The 11925-nt window shown below is 46.0% G+C and overlaps 1 protein-coding gene across 2 annotated transcripts in view; it reads left to right on the forward strand.

Annotated features, from left to right (window-relative positions):
• Positions 1–704: 704 nt before the first annotated feature.
• Positions 705–11925, forward strand: part of trmt1l (tRNA methyltransferase 1-like) — a 65266-nt gene continuing 54045 nt past the window's right edge. Inside the window, exons 1-2 of one of the 2 annotated variants that reach the window (XM_072434338.1) lie at positions 705–765; positions 2301–2375. In XM_072434338.1, coding sequence (XP_072290439.1) covers positions 729–765; positions 2301–2375 — 112 coding nt within the window. In that variant the 5' untranslated portion in view covers positions 705–728. The remainder of the gene's footprint in view (positions 766–2300; positions 2376–11925) is intronic. The other variant, XM_072434339.1, reaches the window with a different exon arrangement.

The following is an 11925-nucleotide window of genomic DNA, read 5'->3' on the forward strand; positions in this document are numbered from 1 at the left end:
TCGCATAAGACGGGTTGCCAGATTGGGGGCCCTATTAACGCCTCGGGGCCCTACGCGGCTGCTTAGTTCGCTTATAGGCTGGGCCGGCCCTGGTCCTGGTTTAGCCCTGGTTTAGTCCTGGTTTAGACCTGGTTCAGACCTGGTTTAGTCCTGGTTTAGTCCTTGTTCAGACCTGGTTCGGTGTCACGTGATGATAAATCAGATTTTCGATTTCAGTGAAATGAAACTTCTTCAAAACAAAAACACGGCAAAAAAAACCCCACTTTGAACAAATAAAAGTAAATGTGACTAACATTAATAATATTATACATTTCCGTTAGATTTGTTTTTCTTTTACATGTAATAAATGTATATTAAATGTTTTACGTTTTAATCCAGGCATGTCCAAACTAAGGCCCGGGGTCCAAATGCGGCCCTCAGACCAATTTTTGTCGGCCCTCCGGCTTCTTGCTAAATTGGTCCAAACAACAAAAAGTAGTAGTTTTTACAGTGAAATTGGAGCGATTGAAGCATATTTTGATATATAATATTAATGTTCCAAGTCTTATTAAAGGTGTGGAGGTATCAAAACTATGTCAAATGCAAAAAATCGACATTTTAGGGTTGTTTGTGGCCCTCTGCTCCGTATAAGTTTCAAAATGCGGCCCTTGGTGGAAAAAAGTTTGGACACCCCTGTTTTAATCCTCTTGACGCGTGACGTGCGTGGTGACGTCAGAGCGCAGTGCGTAATGGCGGAAGCTCGCTTTGACGAGGGCGAAATGAAACGTGAGTAAAGCCGTGATTAAACGCTTCTTTTCGGGTGTTTCCTGCGGGAAAGCTCCGGTCCCGCGTCCGTGGACCCGCACCTCCAGCTGCGTGTCCGCGGCACCGGGAGAACGCTGCGGTTTCACTGTTTATGTGCGGGAAAGTGTGAGCCGGGCCTCAGCGCGGAGCTCCGCCACAGGACCACAACACTGGAGCTAGCACTGGAGCAAATGTGGAAGAAAAGCGAGAAAAACCCGATTAAACTGAGAAGGAATGTGTTTGTGCACCGTGTTCAAGTGTGAAGAGCTGTTGGTGTGAAGGAAGACTGTCACGTGCCTTAAATATGTGTTTAAACATGTTCACGACACATGGGAAAGGCCTCTGCGCGGAGCTGCACCACAGGGCCCAAACACCGAGTTTATTTATTTCAAATGATGGAAATGCGTTTTACCAAAGGCACTTTATGAATGCATTTAATCTCAACCACTTTAAACTAAGGCTGGACAGATTTTATAGCTTTATATTTCTGTTCCTAACTGGCCTACATACAGCATAAGCCATTTCAAAGAGGAACGTTTTAAGCCTGGTCTTAAATGAAGAGACTGTGTCGGCCTCTTTAACATGGACAGGAGCTGATTCCATAACACAGGAGCTCTACCTCCTACTGTGCTTTTAGAGACTCTTGGGACCACCAGAAGGCTCTACCTCCTACTGTGCTTTTAGAGACACTTGGCACCACCAGAAGGCCAGCATTTTGAGAGTGAAGAGCTCTGTTTGGATGAGATGGTTCTAGAGCATCTTTGAGGTAGGAAGGGCCATGTCATTTATGGCTTTGTAAGTCGCATGACCCGGAAGAAGACCCAAATCAGTCCCTGCAACAATAAAACATCCTCCAGATGCAGCTCTTGGGAGTAAATAATGATAATGACTAAACTCTCAAGTATCTGGACCCAGACGGGGCCCATCGCCTTCGTTTGGTCTTTGTAAAGTTAATTCTCCAAAGACACTTTCTCCACCTGTTCTGCCATCGCACCAAGAGAACAAGCAACACCAGGAAACAACCTCCACTGAGCGCGTGCGCAGGGCACTGAGCCCGTGCGCAGGGCACTGAGCCCGTGCGCTGGACACTGAGCCCGTGCGCTGGACACTGAGCCCGTGCGCTGGACACTGAGCCCGTGCGCTGGACACTGAGCCCGTGCGCTGGACACTGAGCCCGTGCGCTGGACACTGAGCCCGTGCGCTGGACGCAGCTTTAAGTGTCGCCGGGGACTGTCTTGACTCTTTCAGTTTCTTCCAGTAGAACTGGAGGCTACACTGACATTGTCCAGTGTGACTATCTGCTCAGATAAAGCGTCTCGTACATGTTTAGGACCAGCACAATGACCTCGGTTTGTCCAGGGTTAAGAAGCAGATAATTAAGTGTCATCCAAGTTTTTATCTCCTTCACACAAGCACTAAGTCTGTCTACTTGTGAATGATTCAAACGTGTTTGAGTCGAATAATTAAGTAAAAGAATGAAATGTAAAAAACTAAAGTTTGCTCAATTCTGTTTGAAGCGTCTGCAGGAGAACGAGGACAAGCGGAGAACGACGACAAGGATTCAGACGACAACAGGCCGTCCACGTCCACAGGTGCTAATGCTACTACTGCTACTGCTACTAATACTACTACTGCTGCTGCTGCTGCTGCTACTGCTACTACTGCTGTTACTGCTGCTGCTACTACTGCTGCTACTGCTACTACTACTGCCATTACTACTGTTACTGTTGCTGCTACTGCTACTACTGCTGCTACTGCTGCTACTGCTACTACTACTACTGCTACTACTACTACTGCTACTGCTGCTACTACTGCTACTGCTGCTACTGCTGCTACTGCTGCTGCTACTGCTGCTACTACTGCTGCTGCTACTACTGCTGCTACTGCTGCTACTGCTGCTGCTGCTGCTGCTGCTGCTGCTGCTGCTGCTGCTGTTGCTGCTGCTACTACTGCTACTGCTGCTACTACTACTACTGCTGCTACTGCTACTACTCAGGCTGCAAAATAGACAGCAGTTGAATCTCCGGCGGGCCCGCGGTTTGAAATAGGAGGGGGCCTGCCGTGCCCCTCCTCGAAAAAAAATCAAGATTTAACTAGTAATTTGGCCATATTCGGGTTATTTTCATCGCTTAAGTATCGTTTTGACAGACATGCCCACTTCGCACGTCTTCTCGCTTCTCATTGGCCGAGCGGTCTCCGTGATGTAATATCGATGAAAGCGGGCATCTGATTGGCCGCTGCGTTCGTGTTGCGGTCTAATTTTCGGGGCAATGTATATATGAGTAGTTTATTTTGTAGGACGTGATTTCATATATTCCACAAGATCTCCTTGTGTCAAATGCTGTAAACAGTATTTATTTTAGAAATAAGAAACATTATTATATTGAATTAAACAGTTTTAAAGATCATGATCTCTGGTTTATATGATTCAGTATTTGTGCTTTTCATATCAAATAACAGATAAAAGTACTTTAAATTGTTTTACATGCTAATAACCAGGTTTAAAACAACACATTTATCTTGTTCTTATGATGCCGCGCGCGCTTGTGGACCCTGAAATTGCTTGGGGGCCCCTAACTTTGAAAATCTATTTCTCAGCCTGCTACTGCTACTACTACTGCTGCTACTGCTGCTACTGCTGCTACTGCTGCTACTGTTACTACTGTTACTACTGTTACTGCTACTACTGCTGCTAATGCTACTACTGCTGCTGCTACTGCTACTACTGCTGCTGCTACTGCTGCTGCTGCTACTGCTGCTATTACTGCTACTACGGCTGCTACTGCTACTACTACTACTACTGCTACTGCTGCTACTGTTGCTGCTACTACTACTGCTACTGCTGCTACTGTTGCTGCTACTACTACTGCTGCTACTGCTACTACTGCTGCTACTGCTACTACTACTGCTACTACCGCTGCTACTGCTACTACTACTGCTATTACTACTGCTATTACTATTGTTGCTGCTGTTGCTGCTACTGCTGCTACTGTTACTGCTGCTACTACTACTGCTACTGTTACTGCTACTGCTGCTACTACTGCTAGTGCTGCTACTGCTGCTACTGCTGCTGCTGCTGCTGCTACTACTGCTGCTGCTGCTACTACTACTACTACTACTACTGCTGCTACTGCTACTACTCAGGCTGCAAAATAGACAGCAGTTGAATCTCCGGCGGGCCCGCGGTTTGAAATAGGAGGGGGCCTGCCGTGCCCCTCCTCGAAAAAAAATCAAGATTTAACTAGTAATTTGGCCATATTCGGGTTATTTTCATCGCTTAAGTATCGTTTTGACAGACATGCCCACTTCGCACGTCTTCTCGCTTCTCATTGGCCGAGCGGTCTCCGTGATGTAATATCGATGAAAGCGGGCATCTGATTGGCCGCTGCGTTCGTGTTACTACTGTTACTGCTGCTACTACTACTGCTACTGCTGCTACTACTGCTAGTGCTGCTACTGCTGCTACTGCTGCTGCTGCTGCTGCTGCTGCTGCTACTACTGCTGCTGCTGCTACTACTACTACTACTACTGCTGCTACTGCTACTACTCAGGCTGCAAAATAGACAGCAGTTGAATCTCCGGCGGGCCCGCGGTTTGAAATAGGAGGGGGCCTGCCGTGCCCCTCCTCGAAAAAAATCAAGATTTAACTAGTAATTTGGCCATATTCGGGTTATTTTCATCGCTTAAGTATCGTTTTGACAGACATGCCCACTTCGCACGTCTTCTCGCTTCTCATTGGCCGAGCGGTCTCCGTGGTGTAATATCGTTGAAAGCGGGCATCTGATTGGCCGCTGCGTTAACCTGTCCTCGGAAATGCCCGGTCTAATTTTCTGGGCAATGTATATATGAGTAGTATCCTGCTCTCGTTGTGTGTATCTAACACAATTATAGCAGTAGCCAAACTCCTTTTGAAATGAACAGTGTCAGAGTCAGGAAGTAGCGTCCATAGCTCCGGTTTAATGTCTTTCCAAAACAGTAAAACTGTAAAACAGAAAATAAGTACCTTAGCATGAGGTAAAACAGGAAACACAGTGAGGCAGACACCACCATGCAAATTGACAGTCATCGACAAATTTAACATTTCTGACAATCATCTAGCACCAATAACGCATGTAAACGATTCATTATCAAGCATAGAAACTGAACTTACAGACAGTGATGTCAAAGGCATGAACAATATGATGGATGGCAGTGGATAAGCTGTGTTACATGTGTTTGCAATGAGCGAAAACAAAATGGCCGACGTCCGTTGTAAACTTCCGGTCTCAAACTAAGCCTTCAAAATAAAAGACGGAGAAAAGCACTAAAACCAATCTTTAGCAAAACAATTACACAGAACGTAATAAGGGCAAAACACTCCCCGCCTGGTATCTGTATAGATGCCATATAATAAACCAACTAAACATTCAGTCCTTTGATTTTAGAAGAAGAACGACCTCTGTTATGGGCCGAAGGAACGTCTTCGCTAATCCATTTTTTGCTGTCTTGAGCTCGATCTTGCGGACTTTCCCATCACGTCCAGGAAAGGTTTTGGTAACAAGAGCCATGGGCCAGTCGTTACGAGATGCCTGAATGTCTTTTAGCAGGACAACATCACCTTTTTCAATGTTAGGACTTGACTCTTGCCATTTGTGACGAACTTGTAATGTGTGGAGATATTCACGTTTCTAACGACTCCAGAACTGGTCCGCTAATCTTTGTACTTGGCGCCACTGTTGCTTGTACAGGTCCTTTTCAGTGAACTTCCCAGGTGGAGGTAGAACATTCTGCTTGCGAGTGAGAAGCATAGCTGGGGTGAGTATCTGAGGGACTTCTGGACCAGAAGAAACGGAAACAAGGGGTCTAGAGTTGATAATAGAAGTCACTTCCGCCATGAGGGTGCACAGGACTTCATGGGACAAACTTGAAGTGTGGGTACGCATTAACATTGAATCCAAAATCCTCCTTGCTACTCCAATCATGCGTTCACATTGCGCTGCCCATGTGTGAAGAGTGAGGTGGATTGAAGTGCCATGAGCAGCCTTGACTGTTGGTATATTTATGAACTTCTGACTCCACCAGTACTTTATTGAACTCCAAGTCTTTGCAAGCGCCCACAAAGTTGGTTCCACAGTCCGAGTGTAGTTGTTCAGAGGGGCCACGGATAGCAAAGAATCTTCTCAAAGAGTTTATGAAGGAAGAAGTGTCCATGGACTCTATAACCTCTATGTGTACTGCACAGGTACTCAAGCATGTAAAGAGAACGGCCCAGCGCTTATTCTGTGCTACACCACCTCTTGTGCGCCTGGCAGTCACGAACCAAGGACCAAAGACGTCCACACCAGTGTACGTGAAAGGGGGTGAAGTGCTCAGCCGCTCTTGAGGGAGGTCTGACATTTTTTGGTTCTCTTTTTTCCCACAAAGTTTTCGACAAGCAACACATCCATGAAAAATGCTGCTTATTTGTCTTTTGCCGCCAATAAGCCAAATGCCAGCAGCTCGTATGGCACCTTCCGTAAAGGTTCGACCTTGATGTTCAACCTGCTCGTGGTAGTGTCTTATGAACAATGTAGACACATGGTGTTTGCTTGGCAAAATGACAGGATGCTTTTCTTGATCACTGAGATCTGCTTGCTTCAGCCTGCCTCCATTCCTCAACAACCCATCAGAGGAAATGACGGGATTCAACTTTGACAAAGAGCTTTTCTTGTTTATGTTAGCTCCTTTTGGGAGGACATTGAGTTCTTCAGGAAAGCACGCTCTTTGTACAGTGCGAAGTATCACTGTTTTGGCTTTGGACAAATCGTCGACAGTGTGAGGTTTTTGACACTGGTGCCATCCTTTACAGCCAGTGGTGTCTTTGTTTGCAGACTTGAAAGAATGTGTCACATGAATGAGGGTTGCAACTGCTCTTTGTAGGGACTTCCAGGAAGAGAATCTTTCAAATCTCTCAGGAATGAGTGGCGTCTCACTGTGGCTGGTTATGCAGCTTGTCACCTGTGGTCTGATGTCCACATCTGAGTCGGGCTCGACCAGCTCGAAGGTTTGTTGCGGGTCACTTACTGGTTGTGGCTTGTATAAGAATGCTGGGCCTGTGAACCAGTTAGTTTTGGTGAGGAGAGAGGCTTGGACAGATCTGGATGCGTGGTCGGCCGGGTTATGCTCCGTGGGCACGTACCGCCACTGCTTTGGCTCCGTGGACTGCCGAATCCTCTGGACCCTGTTGTGGACATACACATAGAAACGTTTAGACTGGTTATGTATATATCCCAACACCACTTTACTGTCGCAATAGTATGTGACTGCATCCAGAGGGAGGTCTATCTCTTCAATGATGCGTTCTGCCATTTCCACAGCCAGCACTGCTGCGCAGAGTTCCAGTCTGGGTATGGTGGGCTCGTTTGCGGGAGCAAGTCTGGCTTTCCCTAAGATGAAACCCACATGAACTTTGCCATCTTCATCTGTGGTTTTGAGATATGCCACCGCACCAATAGCTTTTGTAGAGGCGTCGGAGAAGATGCATATTTCTCTTTGCTTGGCTTTGGATGGAGAGGTGGCGGTGTAAGCACGAGGAATGTGGAGATGTTGGAGTTCCTGTAGCGAATCTCTCCATGTTTGCCACACATTGTGTTTGTCTTGAGGAAGTGGGGCATCCCATTCAGTTCCGTCAATTGTCAGTTCTCTTAACAGAGATTTTCCTTGAATGGTTATAGGGGCAACAAACCCAAGTGGGTCGAAAAGACTGTTTATGGTGGAGAGGACTCCTCGACGTGTAAATGGTTTGTCGCTGATGGAGACTTGAAAGGTAAAAGTATCCACTTTGACTTCCCAGCTCAAACCAAGGCTTCGCTGTGCAGAGACTGTTTCTCCATCTAGGTAGAGGTCTTTGACGTCTTTGGCGTGATTTCCTGTGGGAAACGCTTGTAAAACTTCAATGCTGTTTGTCGTGATCTTGTGAAGTCTCAAGTTTGACTCTGAGAGGGAAGCTTGGGTTTTCTGCAACAGATTGATAGCTTCTTGCTTAGTGGGTGTAGAGACAAGTCCGTCGTCTTCGTAGAACTCGCGCTCCACAAAGTGCTTGGTGTCCGTCCCGTACTGCTGTTCTCCGTTCTGTGCAGCTCTCCTGAGGCAGTATGTGGCCACTGCGGGAGAGGGACTGTTGCCAAATACATGGACCCTCATCCTATACTCGACAATGTCTTTGCTGAGGTCGTTACCTCGGTACCAGAGGAAAGTAAGTAGTCTCTGTGGTCTTCTCTTACAACGAAACAATGAAACATCTGTTCGATGTCTGCCATGACAGCTACTCTTTCTCTTCTGAAACGAATGAGGACTCCCAAAAGGCTGTTGTTCAAGTCCGGTCCAGTGAGCAGGACGTTGTTGAGGGAGATACCATTGCATTGCGCGCTGGAGTCAAATACAACTCTAATTTGTTCAGGTTTTCTGGGGTGATAGACTCCGAACAATGGCAAGTACCAGCACTCGCTTCCTTCTGGCAGTGGAGATGCTGGCTCGGCGTGGTTGTTGTCGAATACCTTTTGCATGAAGGCAACAAACTGTTCTTTCATCTTTAGCTTACGCTCTAGCGTGCGTTGTAGTGAAGAGGGACGCATCACGGCTTGGTCTCGGTTGTTAGGCAATGGCGGTCTGGGAGACTTGAAAGGGAGAGGAGCGACCCAACTGTTGGACTCCATTACTTTGAGAAACTGTCTGTCTTCTATAGAAAAGGCACGTTTGTAATCATTGACAGTTCTTGCGAAGACGGTGAGGCCAAGAGTGTCGCTGTCCATTGTAGTGTTACAACCGTGTGAGAGTCCATTGGCTAGACTGGGGCTGATTGCTTGTTTGAGATGGACATGGCTCATGCATGGCCGGAAAAGAGTGCGTCTACCATCTTCCAGTATATTTGTTTTATAGTTGTGGACTGTAGGCTTATGGACCTTTCCCAAACACACGTCACCAACTAATACCCATCCAAGATCAAGTCTCTGTGCAAAGGGTGTGTCCCCGGGGCCGTTAATCTGCTGTCTCACCTTGTGGGCACGGAGAATGTCGCGGCCAAGGAGAAGAAGAATCTGGGCGTCATTGTCTAGGACTGGTATTTCTTTGGCAAGATCCTTGAGATGAGGGTGGTGGAGAGCAGCCTCAGGTGTGGGTATTTCCTCACGATTGTCTGGCAAGTCATCACATTTGATTAGTTCTGGAAGTGAGAGACTAATGCCACCTTTAACTGCTTCAATCTGGAACCCAGTAGCTCTTCTGCCAGAGGTCGTAGTGAGACCAGCACACGTTTTTAGGGTGTAAGGGTGCGTGTCCGCTTTGATCTTGAACACATCGAAAAACTGTGACCTGGCTAGACATTTGTTGCTCTGATCATCGAGCATTGCATACATTTTCACGGCCTCTTGTGGATGCTCTTTTTTGTTGACTTTGACGAGACAGATCTTTGAGCAGGATTTTGACTTGAGATGGTCACCACAGACCTTAGTGCAAAAGGGGCTGACAACAGGAGTTGCTACAGAATCCTCCTTGTCTTGCTCCCCGCCGTCATCATGTGAGGGATTTGAGCCTTTAGTTGCCCATTTAGGTGGACCGGGATGAAGAGCTGTTATATGACTTTCGCTGTCACATTCATCACAATTCAGTGTAACTTTGCAGTGGCGGGCAAGATGAGAAGTCGATGAGCAACATCTGAAACAGATACCTTGTTCCTTTAAGTAAGCTTTTCTTCCTTCGAGAGTCTTTAATCTGAAGCCACGGCACTTTTTTAAGGGGTGATGCTTATTATGGATAGGGCACTGCTTGGTTACATCACATTTTGATGCTGCTTCGTTTGGATTTGTGTCATTAGTGACCTTGGTCTTATGTGTTGAGATTGTAGTTCTGGGATTTGTATGCTTTGGAATTGTGCGTTCTGTTTGAACGTTGTTTCCTGAATGTGAAAAGTTGGGATCGTTTCTTGTTTTAGCTTGGTAGCAGATGAAAGAGGTGAAATAGGAGAATGGGGGGTAACTGACCTGATAAGCCTCTTTGTACCTTGATCCCTGAGCGAGCCACCTTTCTTGCAGGTAGTATGGCAACTTCTCCACGGGCAGTGTCCAAGTATGCCCAGCCTGACAAGTACCCGTCTTCTTTAGCAGAGAGTAGTTCACTTAAAAGATCTCCCAGTTCTCTCAACTTGTGATTGTCCTTTTTTGAGATTTTTGGAAAGTTGTCAAGGTTTTTGAAAAGTGCATCTTCTGTGACCTCTGGAGCGCCATAAGAATCATCAAGTCTCTCCCATGCTGTTTTCAACGCGGCCTCTGGGTTAGCTATGTTGACTGCTCTCAAACGTCTGACGTGTTCGGCCGATTCTTTCCCAAGCCATTTTGAGAGCAAATCTAATTGTTCACTCGCTGTTAGATCCAAGTCTCTGATTGTGTTAGAGAAGGAGGACTTCCATGCTCTGTATGTTTCTGGACGGTCGTCAAAGTGTGAAAGGCCTGTGCTGATGAGCTCTTTGCGTGCCAGGTACTTCGCCATGTCCATCATAACTGAAGACTCTGGAAGAGTTGTTTGAGAAGTGTCAGCATACTTTTGGAAGTTTAACTTGGGCTTAAACTTGTTGTGCTCTGATTCTTCCCTCATTTGAAAAGGACCTTGAGTGTTTAGCGGGACATTAGAGTGAGAGGTGTATGGTATCTGGGGAGCAGGAGTTGAAACTAGCCTCTGTTGAGTTTGTGGCGGAACAGGCCAGGAGTCCTTCAGGACGTACGATGTTGGAGGTTTGCGGTGAGGCTCAATAGACTGCTTTGATGGGTTTGAAAGGTAGACAAATTCAGTGGGCTTGTCAAGACGAGCATTTTGATCTTTTATGTAGTCGCTGACACGTTCTTGTGTGTTTTGAACAGGAACAGGGGAAACTCTTCTGCTGCGGGCTTCCTCGTCCTCTAGCTCTGCTGCTGCTTTCAATACTTGTGCCTGGGCGTCAGCAGCTGCTAGCCTCTTTCATAATTTAGAGCTTCAAGGTTGGCTTCGAGTTTAGCCTTTTCACTTTCATACTTTTCTCTCTCTCTGCGAATACTACACGTGCACGGGCTGCTTCTGTTATGGCTCTTGCTTTTGCTGCTGCAGCGCTTACAGATGATCTGCCAGAGCTGGAGCTTTTGTGGCTTCTAATTGATCCATCTTGGAAAGACATTGTTTTAGTGTCTTTGGGCCTAGTATCTTGGGTAGGTTCTTTGGTGCCCCCTTCATGTGCTTTCTCCATGCTGCCAGATTGTTGTAAGCCAGCGTAATGTCTTTTTACTATCCTGCTCTCGTTGTGTGTATCTAACACAATTATAGCAGTAGCCAAACTCCTTTTGAAATGAACAGTGTCAGAGTCAGGAAGTAGCGTCCATAGCTCCGGTTTAGTAAGTAAAACTGTAAAACAGAAAATAAGTACCTTAGCATGAGGTAAAACAGGAAACACAGTGAGGCAGACACCACCATGCAAATTGACAGTCATCGACAAATTTAACATTTCTGACAATCATCTAGCACCAATAACGCATGTAAACGATTCATTATCAAGCATAGAAACTGAACTTACAGACAGTGATGTCAAAGGCATGAACAATATGATGGATGGCAGTGGATAAGCTGTGTTACATGTGTTTGCAATGAGCAAAAAACAATCTTTAGCATAACAATTACACAGAACGTAATAAGGGCAAAACAAGTAGTTTCCTTTGTAGGACGTGATTTCATATATTCCATAAGATCTCCTTGTGTCAAATGCTGTAAACAGTATTTATTTTAGAAATAAGAAACATTATTATATTGAATTAAACAGTTTTAAAGATCATGATCTCTGGTTTATATGATTCAGTATTTGTGCTTTTCATATCAAATAACAGATAAAAGTACTTAAATTGTTTAACATGCTAATAACCAGGTTTAAAACAGCACATTTATCTTGTTCTTATGATGCCGCGCGTGCTTGTGGACCCTGAAATTGCTTGGGGGCCCCTAACTTTGAAAATCTATTTCTCAGCCTGCTACTGCTACTGTTACTACTACTGCTGCTACTGCTGCTACTGCTGCTACTGCTGCTACTGTTACTACTGTTACTGCTACTACTGCTGCTAATGCTACTACTGCTGCTGCTACTGCTGCTACTGCTGCTGCTACCACTGCTGC

This window comes from Eucyclogobius newberryi, unplaced genomic scaffold (assembly GCF_026437365.1).
Source record: "Eucyclogobius newberryi isolate DKJ021-1_F unplaced genomic scaffold, fEucNew1.0.hap1 SCAF_68, whole genome shotgun sequence".
Lineage (NCBI taxonomy): Eukaryota > Metazoa > Chordata > Actinopteri > Gobiiformes > Gobiidae > Eucyclogobius > Eucyclogobius newberryi.